The sequence below is a fragment of the Archocentrus centrarchus genome, chromosome 16, assembly GCF_007364275.1.
Source record: "Archocentrus centrarchus isolate MPI-CPG fArcCen1 chromosome 16, fArcCen1, whole genome shotgun sequence".
In the NCBI taxonomy this organism is placed as follows: Eukaryota; Metazoa; Chordata; class Actinopteri; order Cichliformes; family Cichlidae; genus Archocentrus; species Archocentrus centrarchus.
This window is the reverse complement of record NC_044361.1, coordinates 28629485-28655953: the sequence shown is the minus strand read 5'-3', so window position 1 is coordinate 28655953 and position 26469 is coordinate 28629485. Positions and strand designations below refer to the sequence as shown.

At 40.9% G+C, this 26469-nt stretch overlaps 1 protein-coding gene across 1 annotated transcript; it reads right to left on the bottom strand.

Moving 5' to 3' along the window:
• Positions 1–1675: 1675 nt before the first annotated feature.
• On the bottom strand, positions 1676–19417 carry bcl3 (BCL3 transcription coactivator). Its single transcript, XM_030749382.1, has 9 exons — positions 18877–19417; positions 17963–18083; positions 8744–8852; positions 4643–4844; positions 3801–3889; positions 3597–3674; positions 3113–3280; positions 2546–2645; positions 1676–2457 (listed from the first exon to the last, which is right to left on the bottom strand). The coding sequence occupies exons 1-9, from the start codon at positions 19328–19330 to the stop codon at positions 2225–2227; spliced, it is 1554 nt and encodes a 517-aa protein (XP_030605242.1). The 5' UTR covers positions 19331–19417; the 3' UTR covers positions 1676–2224.
• Positions 19418–26469: the final 7052 nt, after the last annotated feature.

The window sequence follows — 26469 nt, the reverse complement described above, 5'->3', positions numbered from 1 at the left end:
TCTTCTTTGACAATTCAACATGGCCGTGCTCGTTTTGGGATTGGCTGTTTGCGCCTAAGAAACCACCAACTGACCAATCGCAGGCCTGCTTTCAAAATTCTCAAACAGCTCAGAGCATCACAGTTGCGCTGATTTTGAAGATAACCTGTGTCACTTTGCGCCAGGTAAACATAATGACACTGGCATTAACATCAATAAATTGATAATTAAGGCTTCATATAAATGTTGCCTATTCAGGTTGTGAAGGTGGAGGAGTTTAAATACATCCAATGCACCAGAGTGATGAAGATGAAGAAAGGAGGGCAGGCAAGGAGGAGTGGGTGGAGATGAGTGTCAGGGGTGATTTGTGACAGGATAGTAGCAAGAGTGAAGTTTGCAAGATTGTAGTGAGACCTGCTATGATGTATGGTTTGGAGAATATGGGTCTGCCAAAAAGACAGGAGGTGCAGCTGGAGGTGGCAGAGTTGAAGATGCTAAGGCTTTCATTGGGAGTGACGGGGATGGACAGGATTAGAAGCAAGTTTATCAGAGGGACAGCTCAGGCTGAGCGGTTTGGAGAGAAAGTAATAGAGGCAAGGGCGGGATGGTGTGTACATGTGCACAGGAGTGGATATGGTGAACAAAGGATGCTAAATATTGAGCTGCCACCCAGGAGGAAAAAAGGAAGAACAAAGAGAAGATTCATGGATGTAGTGAAGGAGAATATGCACATGGTTGGTGTGACAGAAGAAGATGCTAAGGATGTGGTGACTCCTAAACGGAGCATCTGAAAGAAGATAAAGTTTGTTTGTTAATTCTTCAGATTAATACTATAGTGGCGCACTATATGGATGACTAATAATGTCATCCAGAAATCCAAAACATCAGCTGACTCTTAAATTTATACAGAAGTCATATTTCACACAAAAAATACCAGCATAAATTCTTACTGTGGTTTTAAACCGGAGAATACAATGTTCACTATTAGTCAATATCATCTTCTCTTTGGAGGTAACTATAAATAACAGGCACCTGTTGTTAGCTGGTCTTATGAGTGCAGATAGGATAGCTTGTCATTGAAAAACACCACAAACACTGCCAGTATGGGAATGTCTCTCTTATTACAAGTGGACCTTTCTGCACCACAGTTATATTATGCCCAAACATAAGAGATCATGTTTTTGTCAAAGCTGACAGAGGAAATTTGTGTTTTCTCACAAATACTGTTAGCAAATTGGGTTTTTGTTTGTTTGTTTATGTTCTACTATCTTTAAGAAAATTGTATAATCACCTATTTCATTTTGCATTTAAACATTTTTGATTTGGGTCTGCAATGTTCAGATGATGCCTTGGCTGCAGTGTGGTGTTGGATTTTCCTTATACTACCTTTGCTCATTGTGTTAGGGGGTTGTGGGTGGATGTAGAGCGGGTTGGTTAAAAAAAAAAAAAGGAAAGAGAAGAGAAGAGAAGAGGGGATGGAAAATGTTTTGTCTCACATCCTGTTCTGTCACCTGTGTGACTATCATCATACTCCCTTTTTTATGTTTTCTCTTGTTACACAAATAATGAATAATTGATCATAAAAAGGTTTAAGCTGAATAATAAAGCTAAAGCAAGACATAGCATAATCTTCTATACAAATTTTATATAAAAATATCTACATTTGACAATAAAAAACAACAACACATCAGCACGTTAACAGACATGAAAGGTACAATGGGCATACTTAGATTACGAGAAGGAGGGAAACAAGGTATTTGACTGTGCAATGTATGCCAGGTCTTTTAAGCAGACTGCAAACGTAAAAAGTCTTGGTGCCATAATAATAAAGCCAAGCATAATGTACATGCAATATACACAGTTCAAGTAAGGCCAGGTACATTTGTTCCATAGCATCATTCCCAAATCAAGACAAAAGGACTGGGAGTTCATTGAGCTTTGGTCCATAGCCGTCATTTACTGATGTCTGTACATAAAACTAGTCTTCATGTTCAGTCTTGAATGCATGCAGTGCAATATTTCTACCGATGCATAGCTTTATGTTGAAAAATCCAGCTGATCACAGCAGTGTTTTGCTCCCCAGTTTTCAAAGACTCAGTATAGGACAGGACTCCCTAGAAGCAACAAGTGAAGCAGGGAGGTTGCAGGCAGTCTGTCAAGGCATGAAAGCCCAAAGAAGGACACCTATGACTGCCTTTTTTTTTTTCATGGAGTCCAGAAAAAAAATGGCAGCTTTAGTCTAATTTCAGGTGCAGCCCATTCTTGGCCCACCATCCCACTGGTTGAACCCCTCTCCAGGATACTGTTGTCTGATTGTTTCTTTGATGTTTGTCTGCGTGGACATAGAGGAAAGCCCCACTGGCTGGTAAGTCTGAGATCGCAAAATGGAAGCGTCTGGAGAGTGGGAAGCGTTCTGATGAATGGTGTGTGGTGTAGTCGAAGGCGAGCATCCACGACTCTGGCTGGGAGATGGGGACCCTAAAAGAAACATGGAAGCTGAAATTAAATATTGTGATTTTTGTTTCTTTGTGTGCGAGAGGCAAATATTGTTTGAATGTTTCCTCACCATTTTCTGTTAGGTTGCTGTCATTTGGTGAAACTGACATGCAGGGCTGATCTTGAACTCTTGTCTGCTTGGAGCCTCTCCCTCGTAACACATCTGCTATCTGTAAAACAATTTGTAGTGCATTAAAAAACTTTGTGCATGACCTAAAATGAGTGTCATGGTGATTTATTAAAATGACTCAAGGGAACTGGTGCACTATTCAGATCTGGCCTGTAGAGGGAACGATACACACAATTACTTCCCATTTTGGCTTCAACCCTTTCTTTCTACTAACCAGAGTTAAATCAAGTAGGTTTTGTAACTTTTTGTATTTGTTTTGGTGTAAATTATGAAACAAATAGGTGTGAATTCCCATAATAAAATCATAGAAAGAGACTGAAATTTTGAACATTCATAAGGAAGTGATTTACTGTAAAATCATTAACCTTTTGGGGGTTTATTGTTTTCCAGCACCAGAAGCAGGAACATACAACCATAAAACAAAATAAAAAGGAACAACACTGTAACAATGGGATTTCAGCAATGTCCATGATATTTTTTCCCCCTCTTTTTCATCTCCTCACTCACTTTTTTGTTCTTGGCCACCATCACGGGGGTGTCATTATGGTAGTTCTTGAGGCTACTGTCAGCTCCGCTCTTCAGCAGCAGCCGCACTGTCTCCACTTGACCTCGGCCACAAGCGCTGTGTAGGGCTGTGTTCCCACTATATGACTGGCTGTTGACATCACATCTATTCTGCAACAGAAAATCAGTAGAAAATGATTCATAAAGAAAGTCAAAGTAGATGTAGATAACTTAGAAAGTGAAACAAACGATAATGTCCCTAAGAGGGTGAGTGCAGGCATTAATGAAGAAAGAAGAAAAGACACTTGCTGCTAAACTCTGATAATAAAGAAAAACTTCAACTATTTTGCAATACTTTGAAAAAATTCCTAAAAAAGGAATGCAAAACTGTGTAGAGATGATGAGTTGGAAAGAGAAAACCAGAATAATTTAACAGAGCTGAGTCACAACCCTTCTCTCCCCTCTGCTGCCCATACAGCTTCATTACCTCAATGAGGAAGTGGACCATGTCTATGTTATTGCTCTCCACAGCGTGCATGAGAGGACTCTGGCCACTTTTGATGTCCTGATTAGAGGAGAAAAAAAAAAAGCACCATGGGAAAAGTCAAGAGAATGCAGAGAGGAAATGTAAAAAAAAGAAACTGTGATGCTGTAAATCCCGCAGTGCTGAGTCAGTACAAGAGGGACTGACCATAGCATTGATGTCAGCGCCTGCATCCAGTAACATTCTTGCCAAATGCTTATGTCCCTGCAGCACAGCCAGATGCAGAGGGCTCAAACCTGAGAACAATAAAAAGGAAAAGCCTATGTTTTATATTTATTTTCAGATCTGCTACACATAGAAAAAGCAATCAGTTAAAGAGCTATAAATAAATAAAGTTAAACGATAAGATGCAGTTATTAAGACTGTGAGTTATTAAAATGATAAAAAATTACAGACAATCCTATTATTTAGTGTTTTCCTCATTGAGATCATAGTAAGTAGATTTTGCTGTTATATTAAGATAACTTTCTTTGTAGCTGGTGGAGAGTTTTGTTATTCTGTACCAACTTGTTGCTTTCACACTAATGTCTTCTCAGCTGCTTGGAGATTTGGCAATGCGACACTACACTGACACCAGACCACAAAGGAAGGAAATGTCCTCTTCCCACCCACACACCTAAAACAACCAACCCAACCCATACCTGAGAATGGGTTTGCATTTTTCATACCCACCAACAAACTGCTGTGCACTAGTTAAGGCAGTTAAAGAGATTATATTTCAATTGGTTGTGCACATGCTGCAGCTGATAGATGTAAATGTAAACAGGGTCACAATTGCAGGGTGCATGTGGAAAAAAACAACTGCTGATGTCACAAATTTGATTTTATGAAGGAATTAACGTAAATTAAAAAATCATTAGGGATAAAATACTTACAAGTAGTTTCAGGTTTTATCTGACTTAACGAGGGCTAAAGAGTAAGCCTTTATTTTTCTCTGGCAGCAACACCTTTAGTGTAACACATACAGAGAGGCATCTTCAGTAACTCACCCTCATAATTTCTGATCTCCAGGCACGTAGCAGATGAGGGCATAGAAAGGACTACAGACAAGCAATTGTGCTGGTCATATTCACAGCAGAGGTGGAGCGCTGTTTGCCCATTACGGTCCAAGGCTGCGGGGTCGGCCCCTGCCTTCAACAAAGCTTCCACCATGTCTGCCTGCTTCGTTATCACTGCCAGATGAAGGGGAGTCTGAGGGGGAATAAAATGAAAAATTATAGTTTAGTCAAACCTGATATATTAAGGCTGATAACCATAAAAATGCTGCACAGTGTTAGGTAACTGTATTTTGCCACTGAAGTTCAGGAAATATTAGGTGTTTTCTTGTAAAGGCCTCCCTTTATCTATAACCTGTTCTACAGGTTAAAGGTCAGTGAAACCAAAAACAGTGCATGTAAGAACACACCAACACCTAGCAGAAGCAAACAATGACTATGAACTGCCTTCACCTGTATTACTATGCATGTGTGTTCCTACATTTACACAATTACACTCAAGAAATACATATAGTTCAAAGTTGCCAGCACTGAAATTAAAGACTTGCACTATATCTTACAGACCAACTACCATCAACAACAGCCCAAGCGTAAGACTTTGTGATTGACTTAAAATGAGGAAGAACCTGTTCTGAGTCCCAGTCTGCAATATCAGGAAAAGGTGCTTGAATGGATGAATATTCTATAAATGCTAAATGAAATCCCTTTAGCAATCTAGGATGTTCCTGTGGGTGAGGTCAGCATGTATCATCCTGTTTATATTAAGTCAACTATCGCCAGGGAGGGCACAGACAACCTGCTGTTTATTAAGCAATCCTCAGTTCATAGTTCAGTCATAAAAGGGAAGTATTTAAACTTGGAATTTTTAGCTGCTATTCTAGTTACACAATAAATGCAACAAATAGGAACATACTGCTGCTCCAAGTTTCACTTTTGCTGTATTTCTACTGCTGTGTGTGTGTGTGTGTGTGTGTGTGTGTGTGTGTGTGTGTGTGTGTGTGTGTGTGTGTGTGTGTGTGTGTGTGTGTGTGTGTGTGTGTGTGTGTGTGTCTGCAGTGACAGTTTATTCCAGTAAAGACTATTAAAGTAGGTAGCAGTGGGAGAGCATCTTTGTGGAATTCCTCCAATGTGTCAATGAATGCAACTTCCCTGAATCCTATGACTCACATACACACAAAGACACATAACTGCACAGTCACGTATACAACAATATTCCCTGTAAAATCTCCAGCATTTGAACCTTCTACAATTAACATTTACTGTCAAACAGTATTGTGAAAAGCTGCCATGCTACTAACTTCCCCCAAACAGCATTAATAAAATTCCCTGTCCTAGATATTACTTTGCCAATAAGGCCTTTTATGGCCTTTAATATAGACCCCTTGGAGTTGGCAGGATTTAAAAGGATTTTAGAGTGACTAAACTAAAATTCAGCCGAGATAAGAGGAAAGGTGGGAAGGGAGTGAAGGGGGAGTTAGGGTGGGGAGACAGAGGAACAAGGAAAAAATGGAAGTGGCAGCGGGGAGTCCAAGGGGAAGACAGAATAACAAGGGAAAATCCCTTCGCTTTCCCTTGGGTCTGTCCTCATAAGTTTGCATTCCTGAAAAATGAGTGGATTAGCATGGACGAGGTAAAAAGATGAGAGCAGACGAGGTTTAGAGGCATGAAAAACAGCCCCAGGCAGTTCCAAACAAGGTGGAAAGCAAAGCGACAAAGACTTGTCTTCTGACGTGAGCACTAGAGGGTAAAGCCAGGCCTATTGCACAAATAAACATCACACGCTCTTACGTCAGTGTTGTTGACAGTTATACTGATAGGATCAGTCAGTTCACCAGTTATGGTTAGAAAACAAAAATTCTCTTAAGATTATATGCAGTGAGATATTTAAAAAAAAGAGAGAGAGAGACTGAGGGAGATAGAGAAACAGCATAGGAGAGACAGAGAGAGAGAGGCACGCGCATGAAGGGAAAGTCCCTGTAAACTACCCTCTGAACCTCACTGTAAGGTATGTTGAGAAACAGCCCAGAGCAAGAGGGAGGGGGGAGGGAGGGGTCATGTGACTTCTCGGAACGAGGATACTAAAGTACACACAAATGCACACGGATGCCTTGTTTGTGCACACACATGCACGCACACTCACACTAAAAAAATAAAAATGCCATGCCACCGATGTGCCATAAACAAAATGAAAACAATTTTTTAATTGTTAAATTACCAACCACATGCTGCACTGTAACAGTAACACATCCACATGATTGTCTCTGTTCTAATCCACACGACAGTCAGTGCATGTTTTAGTGTGGGTGGCCCCAAAGGATTAAGTCCCCAAACCCCATAGTGTCAGCATCACGCCACATTATCTGCTGTCATTAGAGAAGCAAAAGTTTACTAGTGTAGTATGCGTTTTTGTAGCTACGCTGGTAGCATGTGGGAGTATCAAACAGCTGTCTCTATAGTATCATTGCAGTTTTGGGAGGGGAAGGCAAATCATGTATTGACACTTGCACTGCTCAGTACTGATAGTAACACTCTGTCAAAAAGTTCCATGTGCAAAACCACAGAAACTCAGGATTTGTCATTTAAATTGACTGTCTTGTCTGTTTTTGTTTGTCTTAGGAAATAGCCAGTGCCAGAAAATGTCTTCAGAACTCTACATTTTGAAAAATACAAAAGTTCCCTACCTTCATTTTGATAAGATTGTTCATTATGCCTGGGTTTTGGGTCAAAACCACACAATCTGGTAGGCAAATGACTGTGACGGGACCTGTGCCTGTAAATCTCCCTTTTTGGTTATAACTGCATATGACCTCTAATGTGAGTGTGTGTGAAAATACAGTGTGCATGTGTGTGTGTGTGTGTGTGTGTGTGTGTGTGTGCATCGCGTGCATGCATTTTCATACATAGGGCAGACACAGGATATCATAAAACCTATGCTGTCAAGTCTCAGCGATGAGGAAAGACAACAACTGATGATAGCACAAGCATTATTTCTGGTAAGGATGTCTGTGGTGTTGTATGTGGTGTGAAACCCCAGACTTGAGAACTAAAGCTCTGAAAAAGCTCGGGTGCTTTTCTGTTGAAGTATGGAAAAGAGAAAGCTGGCAGAAATCAGGAGACAACAACAGAGAAGAGAATGTTGAAGTGTTGGCTTGGCACCAGTGGTTGGGACAACCCTGGATTGGGAAACACTCAAAAGCAACTCCATGTACACCTTCCCAGTAAAACACCAAAGCTCATGCCTCATGTTGAGATAGTAAATAAGGAGCTGCGGGTCACCACCATTTTTCATAGGCAAAATCACCCTAGTGAAACTGTATTTGCCAATTTTTCACAGCAAATAGTCAAAATTAAACTAAAATATATACATAGAAATGCAAGTTAAAAAGCCGTGTTTGCAAACTTTACCATGTAATTTTCCATGTGAACATATTTTTTTCACTTAAGGCCAACACATTAGGTATCAGTGTAAGGTTTCTGAGAGTTAGTGTGAGTCATTTATTATGCCAATTAATCATATTGGCAGTCTTCTTTCTGAATTTCACAACACGGTAAATCCAACATGCGAACACTGAAAAATCCCTTGCTACATATACAGAAAGTGACCACTAGAAAGCCATGCACAAAATACAGAACATTGGAAATCACACATAGCCCTTCCCAGAATGTGCATGGCTTTGGCTTGTGGCAAGTACAGGTGGAGAAACCAGGAAGGGTGAATTCCACTGCATAACCCTCGGCTGCCATGACCGTAAGAGTGTGTGATAATGCACTGCAGGGCAAGGAGGAAACCAAGGCACTTCCTCTTTCATTCTTTTCCATGTAAGTGTTATCAGCAGGGTGAAGAAGGGAAATGTATTGTACATACTGAGGTTGTTTAACATGCTGAGTTGTTTTGTGCAAGTGTGCACACATGCATGCATACCTACTGCTGTAATATTGACAAGTTGTTGTTTTTTTTTTGCTTTGATTTATTTAATTTTTTTTTTTTTTTTGCAAAATGCCCTGTCTATAGAAATGCTGCGACCTGGCATTTAATCATCAGAACTCTGTGCATGTGTGTATTTGTAAGTGGCTTCATCAATGCATGTGTTTTACCTGACGGAGATTGTTGTAGATATCAACATCTCTGCGAGCGCACATCAAGAATTGGATGAGTTTGTAGACTATGGCCAATTCTCCCTGCACCACGGCTATATGGAGTGCTCTGTAAAAGAAACATGCACACACACACAAAAAAAATCACACAGTCAACAAATGTTTCATTTTAAAGGGTATTTAACTTGAACACAACATAACTTGTGTGTGGAATCAGGCTCTTAGGTGTAGAGTCAAGTAGAAAATGATTAATATTAAAGCTAGTTTTTCTTACACTTTTGTTTATTATTGATAATCATTAATTAACCCCCTAAAAGCTTATCTCTATTCATCAAAATTGCATTTTATTTTTTTCCATGAAAAATATCCCTTCATGTCTGAAATGCGTTGCATTTAACTCTTCACTATTGCCCCCAGTACGCATCAATCTATGTACATATATGGAAATTAGTGTGTGCCTCATCCCCCGACCTCTTGCCTGAAAACTGCACCCACTCTCCCTCTCTATCTGTGAGCCTCACTCACTCACAAATTATCGTGCTAAATAAAAGAAGGCAGCACATGCTTATAATGCACAAAGTGTGCATTTTGTTAATCAGGAGAAGAAAACCAGGTGTCCAAAAAAAAAGGTGTGTGTGGGTGGGTGGGTGGGGTGGGGGTGTCTGTTCTAGCAGGTCAGGAGAGGTTAAAAAAAAAAATTCTTGGACTGAATTTTTTTTTTAAATCCAAATTTTTAAAAAGTGCGTGACGTGTATTGGATAATGTATAACTAGCTGTAGCTGTTAGACCCAATAAAAGTGTTCTCATGAACCAAAAGATTTACTTGGGTTAAATTATGCTTTTATTGCATATTATCCAAGTAAAGTAATGAGTTATAATCAGCTCCAGTAGCATTTCCTTCACTTCACCTGCCTCTCTCTCTTCCACTCTGCTCAACATTAGTCTGTCCAATTTTGTCTCCCACAGATTGAACAGACTTATGGAGCAGAGGAGACACAAAAACACACACCTACAACTGAGAGCAGAGGAAAGCACAACACTGAACTTTGACTTCACTGTGTTATCAAGAAACTAATAATCTGTTGCTAAATTTAAATAAGACGGGTTCCAAATTGCCAGGTCTAACAAGTTAGTCTTGCCCTGCAAGCAGACAGAATTGCTTGCTTTTTTTTTTTTTTTTTTTTTTTTAACCTATACCTATACCTTTACCTGGGCTCTCATTTATTTATTTATTTCTCATTCTCATTTATATGCTGCAGCTCCAAAGAAAAAATGCTCAGGCATGATACTGAATGCTTGCTTCACTCATGATACTGTATGTCCCCTAGTATGTAAAAGCAACAGACGTGCTAACAAGATGAAAAACCTGTTACTACTGCACGATGATGTGCTGCACAAGTAACTGCAGTTCTTTACATCCTGTGTAGAATGAACTAACTGCACTACAAATCAATTCCCCATCATAAATTAACTCAGCACAAAGACTGGGAATGGGCCAATAGTGAACATGGGTCAATCTTAAGATAGCAGAGGTCACCTAGCAGCAGATCCACACCGACGCACACTGAAGCTTTGCTTATACATGACCTTCAGAAGAAGTAGGAGAGCCAGGTAAGGTTCACCAGACTATTACTTATGCTGTTCTCACACTGGCACGACTGGATATCACATGAACTTTACACTGGAAGCTGGCAGGTTAAAGACCTTTTAAAGCCCAATCAACTTGTGTATGACAATTGAGGTCTCACATGCATCGTTCTCAGGTAAAAGTTCATAGCTGCTGTGCAAGTGTGAAAACACCTTAATTAACACGTAGCATGTAAAAACTAAAATACGACGGCTGGTTTTGCTGAGGGTATGTGCCAGGCTACGTCAGTGCCTGGAGGAGCTTGCAGTCTCAGCTGGTTGCCTGGCAGCTTTACTGTGGCAACAAACTTTTTGTTTGTTTTATTTTAACATGTATACAGCTTGCATATAGATGAAAGAACTGAGATATAGCATATTTAGTATTGTACTTTTGAGGTGCTCAAAGATAATTTTCCCAATGTTTTTTAGTAATTATGCTAAACTAGGCTAACCCCTATAGCCATTAATTTAAGAAGAAGGTCAAAATCAGCCAATTCTACTTGATCACTTCATCTTAGTTATCCCACTGACAGTTGTGCTGACTAGCTGAGTAGATGTACAGCCCTGACTCACAGTGCCTTTATCATGCAACCATATCAAACTAAAGTGGAAACCATTCTCAGTGATTTTAGAACAAGGAAGGCCAGGAAACTGATGAGGGGAGGCATGCTATAGAAAATAATATATCAGTTTTCACATTTTTTCTTTTTTTTTTACTCTACCAGAAGAAGCAACTTCCAGTAAGACCCAGACAAGTTTTATGTCACTTCCTGTTGTCACTAACAAAGACAGCATTCTCTCTCCTGTATCTTGGTCTATGTGTGTGAAATCTAGTTATTAAGCTGTATGGTTTCTGACAGGGGCTTTCTTTATGTTTGCACAGTCAGCTTCAGTAGATAAGTCATAATCAGACATACAGTGCAATTATGCAACAGGAAATAGGGCCAGTTCTTTAGAATAAGTTAAAAGTACCCATGAACGCAATATGATGTCAAAAAATAAGTTCACACAATGGCAAAAGCACTTGCAACACTTCCTCTCAGTAATGTGTCCTGCCTGAACAAAAAATATATTAAATCTATCTAATTTTTCTATATTATTATAGTATCATGTTATTCTAATTAGTCTTTCAAACTGTGGTCTGTAACTGAAGAGTAAGTCTCAACATTCACTCTGTAGTTGCAGGAAACTATTTGTGCATATGTACATGCATGCATCATTCTCACTTGTATGTCAAATGAGCAGGGCGGTTCTTCGCTCACAGATCCCTGTTCCTGTAACTAAGCTCACCAAAGTGAAGAAATCTGCATCAACAAAGATTTGGTTATATTTACTGTACATTCTATCACCTACCCATAATTGGCCTTAAAAAGCCCTTGCAGTGTCTCAACAAACACTACAGCAGATGGGATGGCCAGTCATGGCACGGTATATCTACTGTCAAAAAATAATGACCAGCTATTCCTGCATGACTTTACCAGGAATTTTTTTTTGTCATATTATTTATGAAAAACCATCAACAAACTTGGCTCAGGCCTCTTAACATTGAGCTCATTGAAATGATTTGCCTCCATTAATGCCTAAAACCACTTTGTCTATCTTGCTATGCCCTTTTATATCAGTATCTATCTGCCTCTCTTCTCTTAAGATGAAACTGTACTGTTTCTTGTTCCTGGAAGTGGGGCAGACCACAGCCCCAGATAACCCCAGGCACAGCAGTCCTGACGCAGACAGGAGTCCCGAGCTTAACACAGATGGTAGCTCTGTGTGTGTGTGCGCGCGCGCGCGCATGTGTGTGTGTGTGTGTGTGTGTGTGTGTGTGTGTGTGAGAGAGAGAGGGAGAGAGAGAGAGACAGAGAGACAGAGACAGAGAGAGAGAGAAGGCATGTGGTATCCTGTTTGGTATGAAGGGTGAGAGTGCAGCCAGACTGAATGATCAGACTGAAGCCTAACATTTCCTGTGGTCTGTGGACCAGCTGAGCAATGAGGTGATGTGTCAGTTTGAGGGAGTAGTAAACAAAAGAGACGCAGAGTCACACCACAGTCCAGTTAACAAGAAATGACAGCTTACTTCGTAGCTTTCTGTTCAGTATATGGCGCAAAGGTATTCACATGGGAACCTTGATGAGTAAACAGTTTATTGTTTTGTGGGATACGGGTTTCCTTTGAATTTTTTAATAAGATGGTGCCACGTTAAAAACATAAAATTATGTAGAGTAAATGGGCTCACTTCTGAAACCATTGGCAGTGAACACAGTGTGTCATTGCATCTACTGGTGCAAGTTAAACATTTTACTATGAAAGACAAAACAAAACAAAACAAAAAAACAAGATCCAGAGATATGCTTCCCTTTTCTGAGTATAAGCTCCTCTAAGTGAAAATGTAGAAGGCTGTCTGGGTCTGGTCTGACTCACATTTTAAATTAAGTAATTATGAATGCATGCAAGTTAAAGAGAAGATCTGAGAGCACAAGTTCAAAAGTCAGCATCTGTAATGGTGGGACCAGGAACTTGAAGTTGTACATCTGTATAGTACTTTGAGTTGCCAAGGTGCCAAGGTCTTCTAGCTGCAAAATAAGTCCAAATCAAAATCCCTCCACCACCAAGTTGACAGTTGGCACGATATGCTATGTTTGGTTTACACCAAATATCTCCACCTCTGTCCAAAGAAGTCTGGTGTTTTGTCCAGATGCATCTATGCAAACCTAAGTCATACTGCCATGTTCTTTTTAGAGAGAACAGACTTTCAAACAAGCCATAATAATTCGGTCTTTTTCTCATTGTACTGTCATGAACTTGAACATTTAACATGCAAACTGAGGCCTGTAGAATCTGAGATGCAGTGCTGTCAGATTCCATCTGTGCAAAACTCTTGTGCCACCCCTCATTTCTTCATATTTTACTTCCAAGCAGCTAAACTTTCTTGGAACGTTTAAAGTAGTCTTGAGCATTCATTCTCCAGGTTTTCTGAAGGTCTTTCAAAGTTCTTCTTTGGACATTCTGCTGCTTTTTTCACTTATTTTCCTTCCAGGCTTGTACCGGACTATTTTTAGAGGAATATTTTCTTATGTTTGTTAAGTCACTTAACTTTGATCCATGAAATCATTCAAGCATGAAAAGGGCACCTAAAAAAGGGATACACCAGTGTTTTGCCTACATATAGCAGACAATTTAGCAAAGAACCAATTTTAAATTGCATCTTGTATCACCTCGAACCCATCTGATTGGCAATATCTTCATTTGTCAACATGACAATAGTCCCAAACACACTGTTGATGCAGTAGAAACATCCCTGGACAGAAAATCATACAATGAAACACTATTATTCATGGACTGGAGTCCCAAGAGCCCAGACCTCAACATTAATGAAGAAGTGTGGGATCATCTTGAACAACAGTCAGCCAACATCCACAGAAGAGCTTTGAATGTCCTTCAAAAAGCCTGGAGAACTATTCCTGAAGACTTATTACAGAAATTACAAAACAGCTGCCTAAGAAAGTCTAGGCTGTGTTGAAGAATGAAGTTGATCATACCAAATACTGGCTTGTTAGAATTGCACAGCCTCTGTTTTTACCTTATACACTGTATTTCATGTATCTTTGTACATGCTTCAGTAATTTGCTGCATATACTTCCCATTTTCCTAGCAAATTATAAAGAAATGACGCATGGCTCAAGTCTTTTGTTCAGTACTGTATGCTCTCAAACAGCTATTTTTTTTTTAGAAGAGGCCTTGCTTATTTCAATAACACAGTGCCAAACCACATTCTACGCCTATTATAATACAATGGCTCCTCAATAAGAGTCTGAGTGCCTATTGGTGTGCTGGCTATACAAATCTGAACTCCTACACAAAGCAAGGATAAAAAAAATATTTTACTTTCAAAACGACAGAAATTGATTTCCCGAGTTCACCAACACCTGCACAATGTTGCTAAAACAAGGGATGATCTATTTCTGTCCCAGCCTTTTCAAGCTGGCATTAAAAAAAAAAAAAAAAAGGCAGTTGTGTTAGGTGTGAATGTGAGCGTAAATAGTTGCCTCTCTGTGATGGACTCATGACCTGTCCAGGATGTACCCTGCCTCATCCATGGATGGATGGATGGGGTTATATGCAAAAATGGTCTTTATCTACATCAGTAATTTGGTTATAAGTGAGTAACTCAGTTTTATTTCTTTTGTGGACTCCTTTCAACCATGTCAACATTACAACAATAAAGAAAGAAAACAAAAATTCCAGCTTTTTGAACTGATGAATTTAGACTTGAACAGAACTCAAATATCCATGCTCCCAGTGGGAGCTTGCACCAGCAGGAGGTAAAGGTAGTTTCAATAATAAGAGCATTGCTAAGCTAAGTATATAATAGTATTATTGTGTAGATAAATCCACTGACTGACTGGAAGCATGTTGGAATTTGTTGAATCTGTAAGTAAATCAACACTTCTGCAGAGCTTACACTGAAATGACAGTGTGACACAGAACAGAAAAGGACAGTGAGAGAGAAAGCGAGCAAACGAGAGAGAGAGAGGGAGGGAGCGAGAGAGAGAGGGAGGGAGAGAGAGGGAGGGAGGGAGGGAGATGAAGCTGATAGAAAGAAAGCGGTAAATGAGGAAGTCAAGAGCGGATGTTTGGGTTTTTTGAGCTCATTCATTTAAAAAACACAGAGAAGAAAAGAGAGAGACAGAGACACCTGAGAAAAACCACAATCATTTTTTTAAAACTGAGCACTCACTGGTTTTCCCGAAACTAAGGGGCTCAGAGGCGCTGAGAACAGAGCCCATTGACGTAAGAGACACCATCAAACATATTATGTATACACGCACATACACACACACTCATATACATACAGTGTGAAAAACGACAGGGTGCTGTAAGCGTTTCTTTCTGAAGAATTCACACAAAATTTAAAACAACCACAAAGCAACAAGAAGGTACTCTAGAACTTAACCGATGCCTGCAAAAACAAAGGGGCTAGATGTTCTGTAAAATTTCTGCACTGAATCTTTCGTGCATTGACTTTATGCTAATGAGAGAGACTTTTGGTTCTTGTTATATCTAACCGGCAAGTTTAGATGACATAACTGTGAGTTGCACCAGAGAGGATGAAACAGCAAGTGGAGATGAACAGTAAAATCAGAGCAGAGCAAAAATGTTAAAAGGCTGTCAAAAAATAAACTGTCTTTTGCAAACTTAAAAATAAAAATTGCTCTTTTAATGCTTTTTTTTTTTGAGCCAAGACATTGCATTTGTCTTACTTCCTTGGTACCATCTGTTAAAGGCGCTGATGACATTGCAGTTACAAAGAAAATATGAGACAATTAGCAGCTGTAAGGTGCCATGGGACCTGTGGCTCGGCTAAATATTGGTCATCATGAGTTTGCTTTGAGTGAATGCAAATGATGCTGATACCTTATGAAACTGCAAGATCAAAGTGGCAATAAATTCTTGGACATGCTATGTTTTCAGTCACATGAGTCTGGGTGAGTGAATCTTGTATGGATTTCTGTAGTTTTAGTTAGTGTGTGGGTGGTTGCTTTAGACAAAGTAAAGTAACCATGCGTTAAAGTTTAATATTTGCATTCATGTGGTCTTGAGAAGTCCTCCAGTGGGCTGTGTATTCTCATTACCACCACCTCACACCCCAAGGGACTAGTCAACTGACTATAGATTTCTCAACACGTGCATACCAACAAATCAATCTGCCAGCTTAGATCCACAGTACAGTTACCAGGTCAGTGTTTTAGGTGCGTAAGTCTCAATGACTCCTTATCAGCCTGTTTTCGTTACAGGAAATGAAAATGCATTTGGATGGACTGGGGTGGGAGGTGGTACTGACTATACCTGTTCAGTATGCATAGCCAGGTGAGTCATAGAGCTCAAATAAACAAACATACTACAAAACTCTCATGTCCACGTTGTGCAACAGCAGACGGTCTCAGGACATTGAGACTACTATTTCGGTAAATCTCTTGAACTGACTTCTTACCGGAGTGGCCGGTTACCCTTGAGCACTTAGTTTAGACTTAGAAATGTGAAAGCAATGATAATGAGCTGACTGCATGTTTCCATCACTAGGGGCTTTCTGTGTTTGGTAGGGAGCTTTTATATATGATTAATGTTGGAGAGCTTTGTAGCAAAAGACATTTTGACATATTACAGGAAAAATATGACTGCACAATTCCATATAGCAGCTTTAGTTTCAGGGTCATTTTCACATTGTCATAGGTTACTGGGACACTTGAATCAAACAAAGGCATCATTAATCGCTTATAGTTTCCCTAAGTTGAAAGTCAAAATGTCTGTAGCGGGGCATTAGGGTGGCTAAGTGGGTGAGCAGGCAACCATGTCCTCTGCATGGCTGTGGTGCAGGTGGCCCGGGCTCACGTCTGCTCTGCAGCCTTTTGCTGTGTGTCTTGTTCACTATCCTGTAAGGGCCAAAAGGCCAAAAAATATCTTTAAACAAATGTCTGTTGTGAAATTGGCTGAAGAGTTTGTGCAAAGACAAACTTGTGCGTGCAGACCAAGTGACACACATACCTGACCCACACATTGGAAAGCACATATAGATAATGAGAGCCATATATGAACCCTAAAGCTTAAATATAATAATTTCATATCATTTGCATGTTTGAATCAAGAGGCAATGTTAGGAGCTGAAAAATGAAGCCAATGTGCCTGAACCAAAAACTAAAGCTTTTTATGTAGCTGCTTTCAGCTGGCCCCAAAAATGAGTCAGTTCACTCAGACTCTAATGTCCATGTGATGTACTCGTGCAGTTTCCTAAGCAAGCTATTTACCTGTTGCTTCAAAGTTAACTAATGACCATCACAAATCTTTATGTTTTTATGTTCTATGCTTTATTCTATGTTATTGACCTGTGGAATTATCTTGCTTACTTTTGTAGTTAATCTTGTAAAGCACTTTGGTCAACAATGTTGTTTCTAAATGTGCTATCGAAATAAAATTGACATTGACACTGACAACTCTATCACTGAAATTATTAAGCTACATTCATGTTTTATATACAGTCTGTGGCTTTAATGTTACTGGTGTTGAAGATGTGTCTGAACTTGTTCCTTATGTCCTTCTATTCACTGTCACCAGCCATTTTATACTACTTAAACATCACAATATGAGTAAATTTTGGACTTTCATTTACTTATTTAGTTTATTTGTAACAATAAATTTGTTACTTGTGACTTTCATATTTGGCAATTGATGAGTCACCACTTCTGAGAAGTTGGGATTGGCTTGCATTACCTAAAAGATGAATCTCAGACTCACTGTGCACAGTAGGCCACAATTTTTAAACTATTATCTGCTACAAGTCAGTCATAACTGATGAAAATGTCTTGACTATTTATGATTGTGATGAGTTTTCAAATCTGCAACATGTGCCAGGTTTTGACTTTCAAAATGACTGAACAACATGATCATGCACAAGGTGGATGAATCATCTTTAAAGCTTACTGTATACATTAATTACTTGGATATGGATGGATGGAAGGACGTATGGATCGATGGATTATATACCACAAAGTGACACCCAAACTTCCAAATGAAGCCATACGAAAAGAAAATTAATCAACGTACGTGTCTCCATCTTCATCTTGTCGTGTTGCCAGAGCGATTCCAGACAGCAGGCTTTCAGTTTGGTGGGCCAGAGGGGGATTTGCCTCTGGTATAGAAGGCAAGAAGCACACTGGGTATTGACCTAAGCAGAAATGACGTGGAACGAGAATCAGAAACATTGAAAAAGAGAAATACAAAGAAGTTGGGAGGGAGAGAGGAGGACGAAAAAGAGAAATGATGAAGATATAAATGAATACTTATAAAAGCTCCCGAAAAGCAAGTGATTTCTGTAATAAGGAAGTAGGTTACAAGTCATACATTGTACTTATGAGTGTGTTGTATTCAGTTGTGAGTTGACCCAGTGAGCTACTTTTGCTCCTGCATTGAACTCACTAATGAGGAATAGGTGTAAAATAGCTTAGTGGGCATTTTCTTAGTGAGTAGTTTCTGCATCACCTCTGACTTCACTGTTTTTTTCTGTCACCCTGGTGAAGAAAACCACGGAAGAGAGGGCATGGGGGGGGGGGGGGGGGGGGGGGGGGGTCTGTGTGTTACCACAGTTTTAAAAAAATCAAAACAGCATTAGCAGGTAATACCTTGTAATACCACAAAAAATGATGTGCCCCAACAGACACTGCCATGTCCTCGAAACCTAAATTTTGTCAACAGTCTGATTATTTTACCCACAGGGTGCTATCTCATAGATCATGGGCTAAGAAAACCCAAAGTGTATCCAATACGTTTTTCTTTGGAGAACAGGAAAATCAAAAGCTCAGATGATAACGTTTACAGAAATGTTTTCAAAAACTTGGATCAATAGCCCAATGGTCTAATTCTTCTTACAATATTTAAAAAGAACAGAAGAAAAGCAGAACAATAAAACTGGACCATATTACACTGCGGTATTAGACCTGATGTTGGCCACCAATGCTTACCGTAACTCAGTGGGTGCAAAAAGCATATGGAGTATCCATCTGGACCCTGTCCTTCCACCCTCCTTGGAGTCACTGGTGCTATAACGACTCTTTCCGCAAGAGCAGGTAAAGTCTTGTCTTCCGCAGGAGAAAATCGGTCTTCTCTTTCTGGTGGAGACGGTGACGGTCTCTGGGTCTCCGGTTCGACTAGAAACCGGCGTTTCCTAAAAGGAAGCTCTGAGGCAGATCTATCCGCTGGACGCTTGCGAGAAACACTGGGTGCTGAGACCGGTACGCTTCTGACAGCTGGACACTTTTCTAAACTGTCCGTCCCTGTACATGCCGGGGGTGCAGGTGAGCCGCCTGTCACGCCAGCGTCCCTGGTGTTCCTACGCACTCGGTTAGTGGTGCTCAAATCCAGCGGCGTTGTGGCTGCCGACTGGTAGTGACCGTTCATGGTCATGATCCCCGGCATCAACTGGGGGAGAGTCGATCGCGATCTGAAAAAGTTTATTGGGATCAGTCAAACCTACGTGAACCAACTGTGCGCATTTCCCATGTCCATGAATTGAAATGGACAGCGATCAGATCATCACCCTGTTTCCTTTTGTGTCACTGGTGGGATTCAGATAAGCGTTCAAATTCAGTGACTTGTAAAAAAAGCAAAAAAAAAAAAAAAAAAAAAGACTATATATGAAGACAAACCAAGCGACACGCTACTTATGTGTGTCCTAGTGCACCTATGGCAACAACTGCAGGTAGAGTGCAGCTGCGCCAGCCTCATCTGCTTTTAATGAAGTGTCAGAGCGACACTTGACGGTGCTTTCCCTTTAAACCGAAACAAAGCGATTCTACCACTTAACTATATACTAAGAAAGGCAGGAAAAGAGAAAAGAGCGACGAATTCATAGCATTATTGCATTTCCGACTTCTCTGACATCTGTCTGTTTTGCATGCAAGTTCAAAACATTTAACACTGAATTTCGCAAGAAGTTCATGGCTCGTTGCTTGTTCGGGTTCTCTGCTCATATCTGTGTACAACCTCCTGTCTACTGCTCAGACTATGATCATTAGAGGTTTTTTTTTTTTTTTTTTTTTTAACTGTCATTGTTCATTTCAAAAAGAAATTTGGATTCAGTGCAAACTTTAATTTGTGAGCAACTTCCAGTTTAGGTAAGTAATCAAAGTATTTATTAAACTATCTTGAGAAGACTATCGAACCATTTCTGTTACAAAAGGTTACAAGAGGTTAAAACATGTAAGCACAATGTGATGCAAAACAACATTTTTTTTTTTTTAAATCAAATGTCACCTAAAAATGTTCCCACTTCTTACTGGACACGAATAAATACACAAATAAATAAATAATCACACTATCCACTGAGAAGTGTATAAATATCATTACTTTTTGATCATTTGGTTCAGGTTTACTTATATATCAACAAATCACAATGATAATTGCCTCAAAGTGCTTTATACTTTAAGTATACCATGGCCATCAGCCACACACCAGCCTTTCAGATGGGGCTTTTGCTCCAAGCAGGATCATCCAGTCACGCAGTTAACTTCTATTAAAAGCATGCACCAACTTCCCTAAGCATCTGTTACTTGCCAGTGTATTTCAGGGATCTATGTCTGATAACGTGATGCTGAGTTTCTGTATATGCTCTTCTGCTCATGCTTTACCATGCGGTGGCGGCCAAATGAGATCCTCTAGGACTGAAAAAAAAAATCAAGCCATAATGGAAGCGCAGTCCCTCAAGCAAAACAGAGCATGCTTACACTCTGTCATAAAAAAAAGAAAAAGAAATTGGTCTCTAGCTAAATTACCCCTTTATAATAAGTGTAGGGGATGAATTTTTTTTTACTTTAAGGCTTGAGCCAAGCAGCCAAATTAATTTGACTGGCAGGTGGTGCCAACAGAGGGAGATGTTGGCAAAAACTGTCTGCTAGGTGTCGTCCGTGTCTGTGATGCTAATAGCCTTTGGAACATTTTTGAGGCAGTTATCTAGTTAACAAGCTGTGTAAGAAGTCTCTGCTCGAGTTTGCTTGAGTACAATTCAATCCAGCCATCCATCCTCTTCTTAGCACTGATTAGCGTGTCTTTGTGTCTGTGCCATGGCATCCATATAGTTTCATAATCAATCTTGCAAGCTTCTTCTCATCTAAATACTGTCACTTCTGGCTCTGAAACAACAGGATGGTGACAGCCGTAAAGCTGACTACAAACCAATGAGTGACATCAGGTTGTATGCAGTCTGTGGTGGTGCCTTGCCTGACAAATGCACTGGGTGCTTTGATAGGTCAAGAAAAAGTGGGGCTTGTTAAAGAGAGTTTGAATTCAGCAGAGAAGTCAAAGCAAAATAAATACTTGAAAAGGTATTTTCTTCTGCTTCTCAAGCAAGCTAGCCAGGCCATGGGTGCAGCAGCCTAAGCTGAGAAACCCAGACCTTCTTCAACCACCTCTTCCAACTTATCAAGGGGAACATTGAGGCATTCCCAGGTCAGCCAAGGCATAAAATCTCTCCAACATGTCCTCAGTCTACTCCAGGGCCTCTTCCCAGTAGGACATGCCCGGAACATCTCACCTGTGCAAAAAATAACAATTTTTCTTGTTTTATGCCCCAAATTTCTCTGTGTTTTCTGTAAAGAAAATGGCAAAAGAATAGTTGAACTACTGGAATCACTGTGTAAAGAAATATGTTATTCAGCTACCAACAAGTTACTGAAACAAGCTACTTCAATAACATATTAAATGTTTGTCTTTTTCCTACTGTAAATATCCTACTTCATGGATGATAAGGCAGGTGTAGAATTACATGCGTGAACTATGGCTTCTATTTTGTATTTAGAGCCATTTTAATCAGTTTCTGTTATACAACAGGTGAAAACAGGTCCCAAAAAAGGGCTCACTAAAACCAAAAGGCTTTGAAGTATAAAATTGCCTTTTGAAATTTTCTGGGACCCTTTAATGATGTCATGGACATAATTTGTATGTCATTTTGTGTGTCGTGCGTACTCCAGCTTCCTCTCACAGTCCAAAGACATGCAGTTAGTGGGGTTAGGTTAACTGGTGATTCTAAATTGCCCATAAGTGTGAATGTGAGAGCAAATGGTTGTCTGTCTCTCTGTGTTGGTTCTCTGACAGACTGGCGACCTATCCAGAGTGTACCCTGCCTCTCAACTCTATGTCAGCTGGAATGGGTTCCAGCCCCCCGAGACCCTGATTTAGATAAGCGGATGAATATGGATGGGTGGATGGATGGATGGATGGATGGATTTCAACTTAGTATGACAGCTCTGTAAAGGACAGCTTCCCATAACATCATGTTGGACTCTCAAATTCACAATGACTTTTTTTAGTTCAAGTATGTAAATTCATATGTAAATGCATAATGATAAATAAACTGAAATTAAAAGTCCAAGCAAGGCTTAATTTTAGACTGTCACTCAGTGTCAGTCTCAGTAACCTGATTAGTTGCCTAGAGTTGGTGATATCAGCGGGCTGCAGACTCAGAGCTAAAGTCAAGCAATCCCCAAAGGAAGGATACAGGAGGACTTCAAACAGAAGATGATTTATTTAAAAAGACTGACTCATCAGTTAATGTGTGTTACTGCAGCGCTTACACGTACCCACTTTACCTGTTAATAAACTCTGTGTGCAATCCTGCCAATGCAAACCCATGCATAAATCACATCTCCTCTTCTTATTGTTATTCTTATCCCACCCCACTCTCCAACAGGTTCAGATTACCTGGGTCAATTTGGGACTTTCCTCTTGCCACTGAAGTGTGGAATGGGCAACGGAAAGTTGAGTTTAGTGTCTAAAGTCCCTAAAAAACCCTGACACGATACAAACACGATCTGCAGCTGTTGGGTTATTCAACCATTGTGGGCTGGAATTAAGTATCAGCCTTTATGAAAATTATATTTGTTCTTCTTTTAGAGCCGGCCTGATTCTGAAAACACACTTCATAGAGATTGCAGCAGAATGAAACACTGACTGAGGTTTGGTGATATTTAAGAATATGCAAACATATGTAAACAGAAAATCTTCTAATACTCATTTAACATTTTAGGAGCTTAGTATGTACTGAAGGAGAAATAATGGCTATAAAGGTAACATATGTGAACACACAGTGCAAGACGCAGAAATGGGGCCCCCTCGTGCTGTGAGAGCAAAGGTGCATCTAGATTTTTTTTTTTTAAATGCAAACTTGAATTGAACTCTCAAAACATTAAAGAAACTGTTTGGCCTTAAACAAACCTTTGATCTGTTCCTCTGCTAAGTGGGTTTGATAGCTGTCATTAGCAGCAGAGGGAGTAGCACTGAGGACTGCTAGGCTCCTGCAGCATCTACAGCTACTGAAATTGTGGCAAGAACTTTGGCTGAGTCAAAAGACTTAAGTGTTTTTTGAGATGAGATATGCACGCTTTTCATTTAAAGTAAATGTAGCTGGAAAATGAAATCTAAATGAGTAAAATGAAAAGACTGCAGTGGCAGCTGTAAACTGGCCTTGCCTAGCCTAATAGTCTGAGTTAGTGTCTCCCTCTTGTGGATACAAAAAGTGAGGCTTCATTTGGATGGTGCAGACTGTATGCATGTACAGATGTAATGGAAAATATGTGCGAAAACTGTCATGTCTGGCAGTTTTTGCAATCAGAATGATGATCCAAATGCACTATTGTACCAAACATATTTGCTTTTACAAGAAGTGCTCTTTAAGTTTTCTATAGGCTATTCTTGTTAATTGTATTTTTATTTTTATTTTATTTATGCTTGCCAGATCTGACAGGCAGGGAAAGAAGAAGAGAGATAGAAAGTGGAAAGAAAAAAGAGAAAGAGAAAAAAAAGGGGGGGGGGGGGGCAGAAAAAAAAATAGAAGATAAAAGCTACACATACATACACATTCACATATATATACATGCATATACATATACACACATACATACAGTCTTGCTGTAGTTTGTAGTAATGTATGTGTGTTCCTCTGTCATGGAATGTACTCAATAATGAGGGCAAGAAGCCGCAACCACCCCCCTCGGGATCCAGATGCAAGCAGAGAAAGACCCAGGGGACCTGGTCCATCCACGGCCCACAAGGAGCTCAGTAGACGCACATCACGATGGCAGCTGTGCGCATACCCCAGAGGAGGAAGACCCCAGACGGAGCCCCCACGGTCAACGGGCAAGAGCCCAGAGAGCCAGAGGCAATGAGCAGCCCACCCCACTGGCAGGCTGGCCCCCCACAGCACGCAGCCGCCAATGGAGCGGGCCAGAAACCACGCCGAGACATCCGCTCACACACCCCAGGACCTCCAGGCACCCACATCCCAGGGGCAGCAGTGACAATCAGTGGGGAACAGTGGGGAGCGGTAGGCGGGGGTAACTCCTGCCCTCTGCAACCGTGTCCCACAGAGGCCAAGGCAAGCCACAGACCCAGGCCCAGCTGTCCACACATGCACATGCATGCATACACATGCACGCACATACACGCGCACACACACACACACTCACACACACACACACACACACACACACACACACACACACACACACACACACACACACACATCATATACTCATACACACATACATGCCAGTCACACACCCATGCACATACACACGGACCATACATGGACATTAAGTGTGGGCAAGTGGGTGCCCCAGAGATGCAGCCAACTCAACCCCAAACTACTAGCCAGTCCCTACACCTGGCAGGGTGCACGAAACCTTGGTGTGGGAAGACCCGCCCACACCCTCCTCCCACTCAAAATGGTTGGGGTGATGTGTTAGGTGTATGTGGGTGTATGTAGTGGGAGGAATGTGTATGACTGTGTGAAAGCTACAGTGCTATTAAAATTGGGGGGACAGATGTAACATGCACCACCCCTCCCCAAGGCCCTCAATGTCTAAGATGTAAATAAAATTGAGGAGCAGGCAGCAGTGAACAAATAAGTGGGGCCACCTCAGCAGCTCCACCCACTAACCACCGCGTGACACACCTGCCCCCCCCAAGGCCCTATGTCTACTATGACGTGTTCTGAGCTGTATGATGTAATTAAAAAGGAGGGGTGGGACATCACGCACCGCAGCGAGCAGAGTCAAAGGAGTGGCCCTACTCACTGCGGCGCCTGTGCCCCCCCCTCCAAAAGACCCTACGTGTGTGTGATGTGTTGTTTGATTGAGTGGGAGGAGGGGAAGGGTCAGGATACATATGACTGGGAAGTAGAAGACTAACCCCCGGAGGAAGAGAGCCAGCTAAGGCAGGTCCAGGGCCTGAAGTGGCCACACCCCCAGGGCACCGCCATGCCCAAGGCCAGCACCCACTACCCACACCACAGACAAACACAAACAGGCACACCTACACACACACACACACACACACACACACACACACAACACACACACACACACACACACACACACAAGTGTGTTTTGCTATCTTTGTGGGGAATTTCCATTGACTTCCATTCATTTCTACAGCCTAAACCTTACCTTTACCCTTTTCCTAACCCTAACCATCACATACCTAACCCTAACCCTAACCTAAACTCAATTCATACCTTAGCCCTAACTCTGACCCCTGACCCAAAAACAGGGTTTCCCCTTGTGGGGACAAGGTTCCAGTCCCCACAAGGAGCAATTGGTCCCCACAACGTAGTATATGTCAGGAAAATTGTCCCCACAAGGTATTATAAACATACGCACACACACACACACACACACACACACACACACACACACACACACACACACACACACACACACAGAAAGACGACAACAAACATCACACCCACACCCACACACAAAAGACAACAGCAAACATCCTACCCACACCTACATACACAAACACAGTGGTCCCGAGTCCAGGACCAGCCAGTCCCCCGTGGGAACCGCTGCTCCCACAACTGAGTGCCCCACCCCCCCAGAGGACATGCGGGCACCCCAGCATCCCAGAATGCCGGCCAGACATCCCGACGCGATCCAACCCACCCCACGTGGCATGGTTTTAATTCATACTGTCAGACCAGCCATCTTTACTGTTACCCAGAGAGCAGGGATGGAGTGGACAGGTGGATAGTATTTTGTTTAAATCATGTACATGTTGAGTTTTACTAAATGCTGAGGAGAGGTTTTGATTTTTGCTGGTATTAAATCATAAAATAAAATAGTAAGTAAGTAAGTAAGTACTTACTTTTACTTACTAAAATGTTACTTAAAATAAAATAATGGACAAATTAAAAAAAAAAATCTATAGCCCTAAAGAGAAGCTAAAATCCTACATGAGGGCGCTCTGTACATGAGTGACAAATGTTAAAAGTCACCCATTCAATAGTTTCTGAAGCATTTTCCTGAAAGTAATAAACACCAACCTCATGGTGGTGCTAGAGGAAGTCAGTTGAGGAAGTCTAAGGCACACATTTCACTCCAAGTCATGCCAATCAATACAATAGTTTTGTTTTGTTTTGTTTTTTAACATTTTCAGTGTTAGATGTGCTGACAGACCTGCAAAAAATCCTGCAACTGTTCGCGTGAAAATCCAATAAAATGCAGTGTGAAATCATTTAATTTTAAAGTTTATCGAGCAAACAGTGAGGTGAAAGTGACAGT